The following is a 17,798-nucleotide window of genomic DNA, read 5'->3' as shown; positions in this document are numbered from 1 at the left end:
GTGGAATAAATACGACAGACAATTCTGGAGCAACTTCTTTCAGAACGTGGACCTCACTCGATGCATTTAGAATCATAGAATCTCCACTGTGCAGAAGCAGACCATTTGACCCATCGAGTCTGCATTGACAACAATCCCACCCAAGCCCTATCCCATATATTTACCCTGCTACTCCCGCTAACCTACGCATCCCGGGACACTAAGGGGCAATTTAGCATGGCCAATCAACCTAACCTGCACATCTTTGGACTGTGGGAGGAAACCGGAGCACCCGGAGGAAACCCACGCAGACACGGGGAGAATGTGCAAACTCCACACAGACAGTAACCCCAGCTGGGAATCGAACCCAGGTCTTTGGAGCTGTGAGGCAGTAGTGCTAACCACTGTGCCACCATGCCACGCAATGTTAGATAAATGATTGGCTTGCAACTATTTTTTCCTGGCAACTGAACATCTCAAAACACTTTACGTGGAATCATAGGCTGGAATTTTACTGACCCGCCCGCCACGGGAATTGGAGCGGGCGAGGGGCGGACAATGGGAAGGTCCGTTGGCCTCGGGCGGGATTTTACGGTTTTGGGACGAGTGAGGCCATAAAATCCCGCCCATAGAATCATACAGTGTAGAAGAGACCCTTTGGCCCATCAAGTCAACATCGACATGTCTGAACCAACTGACCTCCCTCCTAATCCCATCTACCAGCACTTGGTCCATTGCCTTGAGTGTTGATGGAAATAATTGAAGGGTGGGATTTTCTGATCCCGCCCGCCTTGCACCCGGAAATTCCCACCCAAAGCCAATGGACCTTTTGCTCGTCCGTCAAATTTTTCGTCCTGCCCACTATGATTCCCCCAGGTGGGCAGGACTGGAAAATCCAGCTCTCTCTCTCTCTCTCTTTTTCTTGCTCTCTCTCTCTCTCTTTCTCTCCAGCTCTCCCTCTCTTTAGGAAGTGCAGCAGCCAATTTGTACACAGGAAGATCCCGCAAATAGCAGTGTGATAATGAGCAGATCATCTTCTTGGTGATGTTGATTGAGGGGCGATTGTTGGCCAGGACACCAAGGAAAACATCAGGGCTCTTCCTCGAACTAATGGAATGAGATCTTTTAATTCCCACCCAAGCAGGCAGATGCGGCCTCGGTTGAAGGCCTCCTCTGAAAGACAGCTTCTCTGACAGTGCAGCACTCTCCCGGCACCACAACGGAGTGTCAGCCTAACTTGTTTTAAGCTCAAGCCCCGGAATGGACTTGAACCCAGAACCTCGTGATGCAGAGGTACGGATTCTACCCACAGAGCCACAAGTGGGAAAGGAGTTGATGGTTTTTTGCTGATAGGATGAGATTGAGATGAGTGGGAGGAGGATTCTGTAAAGCACAAACACCGGCATGTAGGAGTTAGGTGCAATGGCCTGTCTCCTTGTTGGAAAGTGTGTGTAATTCTGGCTCAGAGCTGTCGTGTGCACAAGGCTGACATGCTAATACGGCCCATTTGATGATGTTTTCTATCTGCGCTGCTTTGTCGCAGGAGCTGCCCGGCACCAGAGTGGATCCAGCTGCCCATTGGCAGAGCAAGCGTACAGCGAGCCACAGCTGAAGAAGGCTGAGCCACAATCCGAAACAAAGGTAAGTGAGTCTGAAAGCACCAGGACACTCCTGATAAAATACTCACTGAATAAAGCTGCAAACGTTCAAAGCTGTCAGGTTTTTCTCTCCCTGCCTCCCTTCTCTCTCTCTCTAAGTGTAGCTCTCTCTTTCTCTCTTCAGCGTTCTCTCTTGCTCTCTCTTTCTCGCTCGCTCTATCTTTTTCTAATGCTCTCTCTCTCTAATGATCTCTCTTTCACTCTCTCTAGCTCTCTCTTTCTCTCTCTCTTTTTCTTGCTCTCTCTCTCTCTCTCTCTTTCTCTCCAGCCCTCTCTCTCTGACTCTCTCTCCCTCTCTTTAGCTCTCTCACTCTCTTTCTAGCTCTCTCTCTTTCTCTCTCTCTAGCTCTCTTTCTCTCTCTCTAGCTCTCTTTCTTGCTCTAGCTCTCATTCTCGCTCTAGCTCTCATTCTCTTTCTCTCTCCCTCTAGCTCTCTCTTTCTCTCGCTCTCTTTCTCTCTCTCTCTCTCTTTCTCTCTGGCTGTTTCTCTGGCTCTCTCTCTCTATCTCTCTCTCATGCTCTCTAGCTTTCTCTTTTCTCTGTCACTCTTGCTCTCTTTCTCTCTAGCTCTTTTTCTCTCTCTCCAGCTCCCTCTCTTTCTCTCACTCTCTCTCTCTAGCTCCCTCTTTCTCTCTCTGGCTCCCTCTCTCTCGCTCTGTCTCTCTCACTCTCTCTCCCTCTCTCTAGCTCTCTCTTTCTTTCTCTCTCGCTCTTTCTCGAGCTCTCTCTCAGGTTCTCTCTCTTTCTCTCTGTCTCTCTCTCTCTCTCTCCCTTTTGTGCTGCACAGTTAAGTCTCTGATTGGAGTGGAGCTGGAAGGAGGTGAGTGATCATTTATTCTTGTAAACGATTTGGATCTGTTCAAATTCCTTTCAACAAGCTGACAGACATGACTAATCCAATTTACATTGCATTTCACTTCATTGAGAGACTGATGTATAGATTCTTAAGTTAGTCATTACTGCCTTTGAGAACATGCTTTGAACCCTTCCCTTGCCGGATCTTTTGCACTGTACCTTGAATAAGAATGTGTTGTCTCCGGCCACGCTCTGACTGCTCAATGGAATCGCATTTCAGGACCGAAGGAGGCCCATCGGCCCATTGTATTGGTGCTGGCTCTTTGAAAGAGCTATCCGGGTTCTGGTATGAAGGGGAGATAGTGCACAAAGTGGCTGTTCAAGTCCTTCTATTGGCCCGTTCTGGGTTTGCGACATGCCTTTCCTTATCTGACAGTGCTTTTTATTCCTGCCTGTGACATATGGATGCTGCTACAGAGAGATGCCACAGACTGACAGATTGCCCAAAGCCATGCCAAGAAAACAAACAGCTCATACGCCGCTTGGAGGATTATATTGTACAATTATATATCACACTTGCTGCTAACCGGTTCACTCTGAATGATCTCCTGGATTTTTGAACCCCTCACCCGTTTTCCTGTAGTCAGAGTGAACTATCGGTCCTCCCCCAGCGGTGTGTACCTATTTGTATTTTTAAGCCGAGCTGTGGAATTGGTTTCACTAATAATGAACGAGCTCTACTCAGTTTCAGATCGATGCCAGATTCTTGTATTCTCTCGGATTCTTCCTCACCAGGTGAGGAGGTGGCACTTTCCTGAGGCTGTTTCGCTCTAGTTACAGGTTTGCCTGAGCTGCTGAGTGTTTTAGCCGAGTGCATCTCCTGTTTGGTTAGGAGTCCAGCAGATGTGATTTTAAATCCCCGCCGTTGCAGGTTGTGAAACTCAGATCAATAAATCTGGTAAAATCTGGTTCTGCAAAATGACAGCGAAATCATCCAGAATTTTGCAAAATTTCACTGGGTCACCAGTGTCCTTAATCTGCCACATTCTCACCTGGTCACATTCCTGCACTCACGCTTACACATGTGCTTGCACTCACAACTTTAACTACACAGCCCCCCCATCACCCCACACACACAACCCTCCCCCCCCCACACACACACACAGACACACACACACACAAACCCCCCCCCCACACACACACAATCCCCCCCCACACACACACCCCCCACACACACACTCACACACACAACTCCCCACACACACTCACACAAACCTCCCACACACACACACAACCCCCCCCCATACACCACACTCACAAACACAACCCCCCACACACACTGATACAAACCCCCCACACACACTCACACAACCCCCTACACACACAAACCCCCCTACACACACTCACACACACACATATACACACACACACACATACACACACATAACCCTCCGCCACACACACATACACACATACACACTCACACACAAACCCCCGTCACACACATGTACACACACTCACACACAACCACCCCAGCACACACGCACACCTACATTCACACACACCTCCACACTCACACATAACCACCCCCCCACACACGCACTTGCATGCAACCACTCCAACACACACACATATCTACACATCAACCCACACACACACACACCGACAAGCACGGCTACATACACACACATCTCCACACGTACACACATTACTATGTAAAGTTAAAGCACATGGGATTGCGAGTAATGTCTTGAGATGGATAGAAAGCTGGTTAGCAGATAGGAAGCAAAAAGTTGGCTTTAATGGGTTTGTTTATGATTGGCAGGCAGTAACTAGTGGGGTACTGCAGGTTTCTGTGCTAGGACCACAATTGTTCACATGTATTAATGATTTGGAAGAGGGGACTGAATGTATTATCTCCAAATTTGCAGATGGGAGGGTGAGTTGTGAGGAGGATGCAGAGATGCTTCAGAGTGATTTGGATAGGCTGAGCGAGTGGGCATCTGCATGGCAGATGCAGTATAATGTGGATAAATGTGAGGTTATCCACTTTGGTAGCAATAATAGGAAGACAGATTATTACTTGAATGGGTGTAAATTGAGAGAGGTGGATGTTCAACGAGACCTTGATGTCCTTGTGCATCAGTCGCTGAAAGTAAGCGTGCAGATACAACAGGCAGTAAAGAAGGCAAATGGTATGTTGGCCTTCATATCGAAAGGATTCAAGTATAGGGATAGGGATGTTTTACTGCAATTGTACAGGGTGTTGGTGAGGCTGCATCTGGAGTATTGTGTGCAATGTTGGTGTCCTTATCTGAGGAAGGATGTCCTTGCTATAGAGGGCGTACAATGAAGGTTTACCAGACTGATTCCTGGGATGGCAGGTCTGGGATGACAAGAGTGGACTCCACTCACTTGAGGAAGGAGCAGCGCTCCGAAAGCTCATGGTTCCAAATAAACCTGTTGAACCTCAACCTGGTGTTGTGAGACTTCTTACTGTGCCCACCCCAGTCCAATGCCGGCATCTCCACATTGAGAATAGACTAAGTCGGTTAGGAGTGTATATATTGGAGTTTAGAAGAGTGAGAGGGGAATCTCATAGAAACTTATAAAATTCTAACAGGGTTAGACAGGGTAGATTCAGAAAGAATGTTCCCAATGGTGGGGAAGTCCAGAACTAGGGGTCATAGTTTGAGGATAAGGGGTAAACCTTTCAGAACTGAGGTGAGGAGAAATTTCTTCACCCAGAGGGTGGTGAATGTGTGGAATTGAGAAAGTAGTTGAGGCTAAAACATTGCGTGACTTCAAGAAGAAATTAGATATAACTCTTGGGGCTGAAGAGATCAAGGGATATGGGGGGAAGCGGGGAATCAAGGTATTGAATTTGATGATCAGCCATGATCATAATGAATGTTGGAGCAGGCTCGAAAGGCTGAATGGCCGACTCCTTTTCTAATTTCAATGTTTCTATGTCTCTAAACACCCACCTACACACACACATACTTACATATACATACCTGCTTACACACACGCATATACCTACATACACACACTTACATCCAAAGATCTACAGACACACGCACCCACAAACACACCTACACACACCTACATACAAACACCTACATATACACATCTGCACAATCACCTACATACACATGCCTATACACACACCTGCACCTACTTACATATACTCACACTTACATATACACACTCACCTATATACACATAGCTAGCTGCACCTACCCCTACATATACACTGTTAGATACTAGACCAGAACCCCAAGGTATATTATGAAGCCAGACTGGACCCCAAAATTTTTTTTATCTTGGCCTAAATGTGAGATGACTCCAGGAGTAATCCCACTGATAAATTAGGGATCTTGTATCAAAACAAGCTTTATTCATATGATAGTTTAAGTATAATTCTAACAAGGTGAAGCAGCTTAACTCTTAACAGTTGAACAACATTTAAACATGAAGAAAAAACAACTCTAATTTCTAACTAATCACTATTTCAGTTCCAAAAAGCAACATTCTTTTTACAGACTTAAACCCCCTTTTACTTATAGTTTGCAATCACAAATATACTTGCTATAATGAGTGTAGACAGCTTTGGAGTTTTCAGAGAGATATAGAGTTTTTAGAAGCCTGCAAGATTCTCCTAACTTCAACCAGAACAGCCAAACTCCAACTACTTTCTCCAAAGAGCCTGTTCCTTTTTTGCTACAGATCCAGAATTGCACATAAATCACAACATGACATGCCTCTGCCGATCACTCAAATTTGAAATCCAGGGGAACTTAAGTAGACAGAAGTCCATTAACTCTACTTAACACAACCACTTGTAAAGTTGAAATGAGTAATTATTCTGCTCTCCCAGCATCTGAGCAGAATTCCTTCCAAACACACTGACAGCCTGGAGAAAATAGCTGAACTTTAAAACACTCTCCTGAAACATAAAAGCATCACTTTACACTTTTCAGGGTTAAATTCCATTTGCCGCTGCTCTGCCCATCTGACCAGCCCGTCTATGTCATCCTGTAATCTAAGGCTTTCCTCCTTGCTATTTGCCACACCACCAATTTTCATGTCATTTGTGAAGTTATTGACCATACCCCCCACATTCACATCATTAATGTGCACTACAAACAGCAAGGGCCCCAGCACTGATCCCTGTGGTACACCACTGGACACAGACTTCTAGTCACAAAAACAATCTTTGACCATTACCCTCTGCCTCCTGCCACGAAGCTAATTTTGAATCCAGTGTGCCAAATTGTCCTGGATCCCATGGGCTCTTACCTTCTTCATCAACCTCCCATATGGGGCCTTGTCAAAAGCCTTACTGAAGTCCATGTAAACTACATCAACTGTACTGCCCTTATCTACACACCTAGTCACCTCCTTGAAAAATTCTATCAGATTTGTTAGACATGATCTTCCCCTCACAAAGCCTTGCTGACTATCCTTGATTAATCCTTATCTCTCCAAGTGGAGATTAATCCTGTCCCTCAGAATTTTGTTCCAATAATTTCCCGACCACTGATGTTAGACTCACTGGCCTGTAATTTCCTGTTTTTTCCCTACTTCCCTTCCTGAATAATGGCACCACGTTAGCTGTCCTCTCGTCCTCTGACACCTCTCCTGTGGCCAGACAGCGCCTGCAATCTCCTCCCAGCCTCACACAGCAGCCTAAGGTACACCTCATCTGGACCCGTGAACTTATCTACTTCTAAGCTGTCTAAAACCACAAACACCTTCTGCCTCTGTGATTCTAACTCGCCTGAACCTTCTTTTCTCCGAAGAAAACAGTCCTAACCTTTCCAATCAATCTTAACAACTGAAGTTCATCAACCCTGGAACCATTCTTGTGAATCTTTTCTACACACTCTCTCTAATGCCTTCACATCATAGAATCATAGAATCCTACAATGCAGAAGGAGGCCATTCGGCTCATCGAGTCTGCACCGACCACAATCCCACCCAGACCTATCCCCATAACCCTATACATTTACCCTTGGCTAGTGCCCCTGACATTAAGGGGTAATTTAGCACGGCCAATCCACCTAACCTGCACATCTTTGGAGTGTGGAAGGAAACCGGAGCACCCAGAAGTAACCCACGCAGACACAGGGAGAACATGGAAACTCAACACGGTGACCCAAGCTGGGATTCGAACCCGGGCCTCAGGCGCAGTAAAGCAGCAGTGCTAACCATTGTGCCACCGTCCTTCCTAAAAAACTGGATGCTTTACTCCAATTGAGCCCAAACTAATGTCTTATACAAGTTCAACATAATCTTCTTGCTCTCATACGCTAAGCCCCTATTAATAAAGTCCAGGATTCTGTACGCTTTATTCACCTGTACAACCATCTTCAATGACTTATGCACATACAGGCCCAGGTCCCTAAGCTCCTTTATTTTACGTTGTCCCTCAACATTCTTCCTAACAAAACAAATCGCTTCACATTTCTCCACATTGAACATCATCTGACGCCAGCCCATCCATTTCACCAACTTGCTTGCCTTTGTCCTTTTGAAATTCTGCACCATCCTGCTAATAGTTCACAATGTTTTCAAGTTTTGTATCATCCACAAACTTTGAAATCGTAAAGTTTTTATCAGTCGCAAGTAGGCTTACATTAACACTACAATGAAGCTACTGCGAAAATCCCTTAGTCGCCACACTCCGGCGCCTGTTCAGGTACACTGAGGGAGAATTTAGCACGGCCAATGCACCCATGGCCAATGCACCTAACCAGCACGTCTTTCGGAGGAAACCGGAGCACTTGCAGGAAACTCACGCAGACACAGGGAGAACATGCAGACTCCGCATAGTGACCCAAGCCAGGAACTGAACCCAGATCCTGGCGCTGTGAGGCAGCAGTGCTAATCACCATGCCTCCTCTGTACTCCAAGGTCCAGGTCATTTATATATATATCACCAATATATATCATTGATGCATTTTTGTCCACGCAAAGCAGGACAAATCGAACCCAGTCAATTTCGACTCCATCTGCTCTCAATCATCAGTAAAGTGATGGAAAGGGCCATAAACAGGGCTTTCAAGCAGTACTTACTCAACAATAACCTGCTCACCGGTGCTCAGTTTGGCTTCCGACAGGGCCGCTCAGCTCCTGACCTCGATACAGCCTTAATCCAAACTAGGACAAAAGTGCTGAACTCAAGAGGTGATGTGAGAGTGACAGCAATAAATACTAGCCCAAGCCAGCCATTCAGTAAAGAATTAAAGAAAAGTAAAGCGAGGGTCACTGACCCCTGGGGAACTCCACTGCAACTATCCTGCAGCCCGAAAAACATCCATTAATCCCGGCTCTCTATTTTCTGTGACTCAGCCAATTCCATATTTATGTTGCTACTATCCCTTTTATTCTGTAAGCCACAACATTGCTCACAAATCTGTTGTGTGGCACTGTTTCAAAAGGGACTTTGGGACCCAGGTACACCACATCAACAACATTATCCTCATCAATCCTCTGTGTTACCTCTTCAAATGGCACAGTGGTTAGCACTGCTGCCTCACAGTGCCAGGGACCCAGGTTTGATTCCAGGCTTGAGCCACTGTCTGTGTGGAGTTTCCACATTCTCCCAGTGTCTGCGTGGGTTTCCTCCAGGTGCTCCAGTTTCCTCTCACTGTCCAAAGATGTGCGGGTTCGGTGGGTTGGCCATGCTAAATTGCCCCTAGTGTCGGGGGATTAGCTAGGGTAAATGCATGGGGTTATGGGGATAGGGCTTGGGTGGGATTGTGGTTGATGCAGACTCAATGGGCCAAATGGCCTCCTTCTGCACTAAAAATCTCCTGCAAGTTAGATTTTCCCTTAACAATACATGTTGGTTTTCTTTAATTAGCCCACATTGGTTCCTGTGATTATTAACTTTGTCCCAAACTATTGTTTCTAGAAGTTTCCACACCACCGAAGTTAAACTGCCTGGCCTATAGTCACTGGGATAAACTTTACAACCTTTTTTGAACAAAAATGTAACCTTTGCAATTCTCCAGTCTTCTGGCACCACCCCTGTGTCTAAGGAAGACCGAAAAATTATGGCCAGCGTCTTGGCAGTTTCCACCCTCATCTCCCTCAGTATCCTTGGCAACATCTCATCCAGTCCTGACCTTATCCATTTTAAGTACACCTACCCGCCTATACACACACCTACACACACACCTTCATGCTCACTTATGTGCACCCCTACCCATCTACATACCCACTGTCAACATCCTTGGGGTTACCATTGACCAGAAACTCAACTGGACTCAATACATAAACTGCTACAACAGCAGGTCAGAGGCTAGGAATATTGCCGCCAGTAACCCATCCCCTGATTCCCCCCAAAGCCTGTCCACCTGTCTGCCATCTACGTGGCACAAATCAAGAGTGTGATGGAATATTCCCCACTGGATGGGTGCAGCTCCAACAACACTCAAGAAGCATGATGCCATTCAGGACAAAGCAGCCCCGCTTGATTGGCACCACATCTACAAACATCCACTCCCTCCACCACCGACGCTCAGTAGCAGCAGTGTGTACTATCTGCAAGATGCACTGCAGCAATTCACCAGAGATCCTTAGACAGCATCTTCCAAACCCACAACCACTTCCATCTAGAAGGACATGGGCAGCAGATACATGGGAACACCACCACCTGCAAGTTCTCCTCCAATCCACTCACCATCCTGACTTGGAAATATATCGCAGTCGCTGGGTCAAAATCCTGGAATTCCCTCTCTAACAGGATTGTGAGTCAACCCACAAGAAGGCAGTTCACCACCACCTTTTCAAGGGCATCTAGGGATGGGCAATAAATGCTGGCCAGCCAATGATGCCCATGTCCCACGAATGAATAAAAAAATACTCACCTACATGCGCACTTATACACACCTACCACTTAGATGCACACACACACACACAGATACCTATCCAACAATATACACACTGAGACATACCTGCAGATAGACCCATTTATACACACACTTGCACACATGCATACACACATGAAGAAACAAACTGATCTGTGGTAACAGGATATGTGTAAATATCTGAAGTAAAATTAACATGAGCTCATTGGAGATGCGATGAAAGAGCCTGGTGGCATCGACAAACTCAGCTTGTGAAAACCTGAGGTATTGGTGGGGAGTTGTGAGGGAGTAACGTTGAAATCGAAGCTGGAAACTCTGACAAGGCAGAGCAGCCTCTTGTAATCCAGGAGCCTTGGAAAAGATGCAGAAAACATGTCAACCCCATTCTGCCAGCGGTGGACCTGAGGTCATGACCACACAAGGGCCTGAGACCTGGCACGGTGATGGCGATTTGGAAGACCTCACACTCTTGCTCTCTGTTGAATGCGACCATTTTGAATTCCACTGCCCCGCCCAAACAGAAAGGCTTCAGTGCAGTCAAAGCAAAATACTGCAGCTGCTTGGACTCTGAGGTGAAAATGGAACGTGCTGGAAAATACTCAGCAGGTCAGGCAACATCTATGGAGAGAGAAACAAAGATAATGGACTGAATCTTCTGGAGAAGTCCCAATTCACCAAGCTGAAAGCAGGAGCTGACCCAGTTAATGCCAGCGACTGGACCCTGGGAGGTATGTTGTCAGCGGCAGACAATTAAGGACAGTAGCCCACCCCAAATAGTCGCTGGCCCAATCACAGAGGCAGCAACTCAGAGGGCTCAACAGCGCTCCAGCTAACAGTGGCCATTGCTGGGCCTGCAATGGTGGGAAAGATGTCAGGCACATTCCCCCCCTCCCTCCAGCCCCGACCCTGATGTCTTCCCGTGCCATTTTAGCCGCGCTCCCATCCTCAAAGGGCCTGAAAAATTCTGGCCAACATTTAGGGTCATTGACCTGTCATCACCCTCAGAGGAAGTGAACGTTCCCAACAGAAGCTCTCCCAGCAGATCCCAGACAGACCATCAGTAACGGAAACAGAGCCAGGGAGAGATTAACACCAATCATCATTTTGATCGGGGTGGTGGGAATGTTTCTGTCGTTGCATTTGTGCCAGTATCCAGCTCCCAATTCCCCAATGGGGAAAATGATGGCCTAGTGGTCTTCTCACTGGACTACTAATCCATAAACTCAGCTAGTGTTCTGGGGGACCCGGGTTCGAATCCCACCACGACAGATGGTGGAATTTGAATTCAATATAAAAAAATACTGGAATTAAGAATCTACTGATGATAGTGAAACCATTGTCGATTGTCGGAAAAACCCATCTGGGTTCACTAACGTCCTTTGGGGAAGGAAATCGGCCATCCTTACTCGGTCTGGCCTACCTGTGAATCCACAGCAATGTGGTTGACTCTCAACTGCCCTCTGGCAACTAGGGATGGACAGCCAGTGACGTTCATGCCCCACGAATGAATAACAAAAATGGCTTATTAATAGTTGCTGATTACACCACTAACATCTCCTTTCAAAGAAGGTGCAGATAAAATTGATAAATAGCCTTTGCACTATCATCGAATGCCCCCAAGTATTATTCTATAATAAATATATCCAGAGCTCGATATTTCTGAAGCCATTCTGTGATAGCGGAATGTGAGGCTTGATTATTTCTGAGTTTGTAATCGCGATTAAAATTGATTGGGGATTTGACGTTGGATTGTAAATCAGCTCCTCGCTGTGTGACACCGCCCCTGCCCTGTGTCACACGTTGGCCCCATCTATTTTGCTGGTGCCTTATTTCAAAATGAATTCTGAAAGACAAACTTGTGGATGCGTGTGTTGCTATGGGAACTACCAGAACCTTGCTTCTACTCCTGGCGCTCCCTTGCTGCTGTTTTCAAAAAAATAGTCTTATTTTGTGCTTCCTTCTGTAAACGATCTTATGCAAAGCTTTGTTGCAGATAGCAGCATGAAGGGAATATCATTTTATATCAAACTGAGCAGACTTTGATAGGAAGTTCGCCTGTTTGGGGAATATATGATATGCGAGTTAATGGAGTCACGGCCTAGTAATTGATTAGTTAGAGATTAGTGATATCTAGGAGCAATCGATCAATCAAACAGTCAATTTGTGATCATCGGAACATATGGAAGTGAGTGAAAGGCAGTATTTAGTCACTGGCTTAATTCGGCATTCACGGCTAGTTGGGAGTGAGCTAAGGCAGCAATTAATTGGTGGATTAATTAGTGATTCAGAGATCTGGGAGGCAGATAGCAATCCCGTATCGATGTGTTAATTAAAGATTAGCAGATATGTGGGAGTGAGTGGTGTCCAATTGGTGGGCTAATTAATTAATGATAAGGTGTTATATAGCAAGTAACATGCAGTAATCCATTGATAGGTTAATGAAGTTACAGTCTTTGAGGAGGAGTTTGCATGTCTCCCCTCTTTCCCCTCTGTTGGTTCGAATATTTTTGTTTGAAAGGGAGATGCTTGCCAATTCGGCGAGTGCTTAACTCTTTACGCACCGTGATCATAAAAGAACCAATAGAGCAAGTTGTCTTGAAGTTAACAAGATGTTAGCTTTATGGTACTTTAGACGATTGAAGTAAAATAATAAAATACACACCAACTTACACACAAAGTTCACACCCACAGAAACACAGGCCACAGAGCAGGGAAGAATAGGTTGGCCAATTTAGAATCCATAAAAAATTGTAAAAGAGTGTGCAGTCTGTAGTTTGATGACTCGGCTAGCTGCAAAATTCCATGTTCTTGATGCCTCCAATTTAAAGATGTAGATGAATGAGTTGCTCATTCTTTGGGAGATGACAGTGCTGGCTTGGATTCTGCTATGACCAGGTGACCCTGGCGAATAGTCGCCCCTCTATTAATATTCCTTGATTGGCCACTAAAAAGTAGCAGTTTATTTTTTACGAGGGTATGCCTTTTCCAAATCAGAATGTATTTAACTATTTAGGTTGTGAGCAATAAGGGAGTCAATCAAACAAGGTTTTCTTGAGTCAAAGAAAGGGCAAATATATTAACCATTAATATTGAGAAAATGATAAAAACACGTCAAACATTCAGCCTCATGCAGTCATTAGAGCCCCTCCACACGCACACTTGCATGCATGTGTGCACACACAAACATACACACACACATACACACGCATGCACACACAAACACGCACACATGTGAGCACGCACACACACATGTGCACACGCACAGCCATGCACACACACATGCACAAACACATTAGGGCCCCCAACGCACACATGCACACACACACATGTGTGCACAAACATGTGCACACACACATACACACACACATGTGCACACATAAACACACATGTGCGCACACATGTGCACAAACACACACATGCGCATGCAAACACACACATACGCACATATCAGAAATGAGGGAATTAGAGTCCAATAAAAAAAGTAAAAGAATATACAGTTAAATGCCCTTCAATTGTCCTTGAAGCGTAGATTTTAAAATGCTACAGCCAATTTAGGTTAGCTGGTTTTGTGGACGCAGTCAGATGTAGAAGAGTAAGTAGTCTCACAACACCAAGTTAAAATCCAACAGGTTTATTTGGTAGCATGAGTTTTTGGAGCGTTGCCCCTTCATCAGGGGCAACGCTCCATGTGTGCGCACACGCATGCAAGTATGCGTGTGGAGGGGCCCTAATGACCGCATGAGGCTGAATGTTTGACGTGTTTTTATCATTTTCTTAGTATTAATGGTTAATATATTTGCTCTTTCTTTGATTCAAGAAAACCTTGTTTGATTGACTCCTTATTGCTCACAACCTAAATAGTTAAATACATTCTGATTTGGAAAAGGCATACCCTTCATTAGGAGCAACGCTCCGAAAGCTCGTGCTGCCAAATAAACCTGTTGGACTTTAACCTGGTGTTGTGAGACTTCTCATTGTGCCTACCCCAGTCCAACGCTGGCAACTCCACATCACAGATGTAAAAGATGTTGCAATTATTGCGAGATCTCAGGTCGTTGGTAGGTTTCTGGTAAAATGGGTAACACGCTTATTCAAAAAGAGAGAGAGATGGAGAGAGAGAGCATCCCTCTCAGCTTGTCTCCTCTGCTGAAGACTTTCTTGACACCACCGGTGTCGCTTGCAATCTCTCTCTAGTGGCAGGCAACCTTGCCTTGAAGTACTGCACTCATTGTGTATTTGTAAGATGTTTTGGGTGTGTCTCTTAGTGGCAACGATTGTTTCAATATCCAACACTGCATTTTTAATGTCACTTCTTTAGACAGTTACGCATTTCGATGGGCACCTGAATTTCTCTCTTCACGTTCCCTGAGGGTGATTTGTTAGTTTCTCACCTTCACCTTGGAATGTGGCCTTGCATTTTTAAGCAATTCGCTCTGTCTCAGTTCAAATTGCAACATTTCCTGTTAGTTGAAAGTTGAAAAATCGTATTTGCAAAAGTAAAGGGGCATAACAAAGCAATCTTTGTCTGCAGGTCATATTAAATTGCCTCTTAGTGCCCCAAGATGTGTAGATTAGATGAATTAGTCATGGTAAATGTGTGGGGTTACAGGGATAGGTGGGGGGTGAGGGCCTGGGCAAGATGCCCTGTCAGAGAGTTTTTGATTTGATTTGATTTATTATTGTCACATGTATTAGAATGCAATGAAAAGTATTGTTTCTTGCGCGCTACACAGACAAAGCATACCGTTCAACGAGAAGGAAAGGAGAGAGTGCAGAATGTAGTGTTACAATCATAGCTAGGGTGTAGAGAAAGGTCAGCTCAATATAAGGTAGGTCCATTTAAAAGTCTGACATCAGCAGGGAAGAAGCTGTTCTTGAGTCGGTTGGTATGTGACCTCAGACTTTTATATGTTTTTCCCGATGGAAAAAGATGGAAGAGAGAATGTCCGGGATGCGTGAGGTCCTTAATTATGCTGGCTGCTTTGCCGAGGCAGCAGGAAGTGTAGACAGCGTCAATGGATGGGAGGCTGGTTTGCATGATGGATTGGGCTACATTTCCGACCTTTTGTAGTTTCTTGCGGACTTTGTCAGAGCAGGAGCCGTACCAAGCTGTGGTACAACCAGAAAGAATGCTTTCTTTGGTGCATCTGTAAAAGCTGGTGAGAGTCGTAGCTGACATGCCAAATTTCCTTAGTCCTCTGAGAAAGTAGAGGCATTGGTGGGCTTTTGTAACTATAGCGTCGACATGGACGGACCAGGACAGGTTGTTGGTGATCTGGACACCTAAAAACTTGAAACTCTCAACCATTTCTATTTCGTCCCCATTTAAGTAGACAGGGCTATGTTCTCCACTACACTTCCTGAAGTCGATGACTATCTCGAGTCATGCAGACTCGATGGGCTGAATGGCCTCTGCTGCACTGCAGGGATTCTATGATTCTAGAAGAGCGTTCCTGGAGAATCACAGTCAGCAAAAAGGGCCCAAAACTTATCACGTAAATTAGAGAAAAACAAAGGATGCAGGAGGGCCCTGAATCATGTCTTCTCCTTAAGTGCTTAGCCTTAGCTCTACTGAGAAAATGAGTGCTTAAAACATACAAAAGTTTGGCCTAATATGCGACCCTCCTTTTCAAACTGCTGGGGAGATTGAAAGAAAGTCATTGTCCATGTTTTCCAAAGGTAACCTGATTAGCTCGTGCTTGGAAGCTAACTTGCCCAGGGTCCTATGTCCACGGGATTAGTCTTAAGGGCATATCTCCAACAGTTGAATACCTCAGGTGATTGCCGTGGATGCCTTGCTAATGAGACAAATGTGCTTCTTTCAGACTTTGGTGACAGTATTGTCTTTTATGGATTTTGCAGATGGCCTAACTCCACCCCAATGAATTGGAAAGCGGAATATATAGTAATGCAAATTTGGGTTAGCCATCTTGGTCTGCTCTGCCATTCAATCATGGCTGATAAGTTTCTGAACCCCATTCTCCCGCCTTTTCCACATAACCTTTGATCCATTTACCAATCAAGGACCTATCTACCTCTGTCTTAAATGCACTCAATGACCTGGCCTCCACAGCCTGAATTCCACAGATTCACCACCCTCTGGCTGAAGAAATTCCCTCTCTGAAACCTGTTAAAGTTCTTGGAGAAAACTTCCCGAACTTTGAGCATGTTCGACTCAGAGTAAAGTCTTTGGGGACGCAGGCAAAATAATCGATCCCTGAGTGAATCGATTATCTTGAACTTAGGCAGGTCCTGATAATCAAAACCAACAAGCTCTTAGGCAGGGGATCACACAAATTCCTTGGTGCTATTGCACCAAGGTAATTTTCGCAGAGGGTGGGTGAGAGCGATGCCCACTGATGGACCCTGCAGGTGAGGTTCTTCCATACTAAGTGTGCGATTTAAACCTGTCCCCAAAATTTTAGATAGGGTCTGGGCGGTCATGACCTTTGAAAATTGATTAGTCTTCCTGTTGGATTTCCAGAGCTCATAAATAGTAAGGAGTCTTGCATTTATATAGCACCTTTCACAACATCGGGATGTCCTATGGCCCTTTACAACCAATTTGTTACTTTATTTTATTTCGCAGGATGTGGGCATCGCTGGCTGGCCAGCATATATTGCTCATCCTTAATTTCCCGAGAGAAGATGGCGGTGAGCTGCCTTCTCGAACCGCTGCAATCCATGTGGTGTAGGTGCACCCACAGTGCAGTTAGGGAGGGGGTTTCAGGATTCTGACCCAGCGACAGTGAAGGAACGGCAATACAATCCCACGGCAGGATGGTGTGTGGCTCGGAGGGGAACTTGCATGTGGTGGTGTCTTTGTGTGTCTGCTGCCCATGTCCTTCTAGTCGGTCAGGGCTATGGAATAATCACTGTTGAAATGTAGGGAATGCGGCAGCCAATCTGTGCACAGCAAGATCCCACAGGTACAATCTGTTTGTAATGATGCTGAGTGAGGGATGTATATCGGCCATGAGAACTCCCTGGTGTTTGTCACAGTGGTGTCATGAGATGACTTACTAAGGTGGGACAAAAACAGAAAATGCTGGAAAATCTCAGCAGGCCTGATGGCATCTGTGGAGAGAGAATAGAACCAACGCTTCTCTCTCCACAGATGCTGTCAGACCTGCTGAGATTTTCCAGCATTTTCTGTTTTTGTTTTAGAATCCAGCATATTTTGCTTTTATATCAGGGCAGATGGGGCCTTGATTTAACATTATGTTGGAAAAGGCAGTGCAGCACTCCCTCAGTACTGCAGCAGCGCCAGACTGGGTGCTGTGGGAGCTGAACCTATGACCTCGGGGGGTGGTGGTGGTGGGGGGGGGGGGGGGGGGGGGGTGCGGGGGGGGGGGGGGGGCTGGGGGGGTGGTGACACTGAAGCAAAAGTTGCATTAAGGTCACTGATTTAAAAACTAACATTTTAATGATTTCTCTATTTAAAAAAAAGGAACCAGCTTCCTGAATTTGAAAGCCATGCCAAATT

The 17,798-nt window shown here is 45.6% G+C and overlaps 1 protein-coding gene across 1 annotated transcript in view; it reads left to right on the top strand.

Annotated features, from left to right (window-relative positions):
• caskin1 (CASK interacting protein 1) overlaps positions 1-17,798 on the top strand; it is a 711,340-nt gene that overhangs the window by 637,744 nt on the left and 55,798 nt on the right. The window contains exon 14 of the mRNA XM_078239889.1: positions 1,523-1,620. Within this exon, the coding sequence (XP_078096015.1) occupies positions 1,523-1,620 (98 nt within the window). The remainder of the gene's footprint in view (positions 1-1,522; positions 1,621-17,798) is intronic.

Source organism: Mustelus asterias, chromosome 23 (genome assembly GCF_964213995.1).
Source record: "Mustelus asterias chromosome 23, sMusAst1.hap1.1, whole genome shotgun sequence".
Classification (NCBI taxonomy): Eukaryota; Metazoa; Chordata; class Chondrichthyes; order Carcharhiniformes; family Triakidae; genus Mustelus; species Mustelus asterias.
The sequence above is the reverse complement of the archived record's forward strand: the minus strand, read 5'-3'. Positions and strand labels throughout refer to the sequence as shown.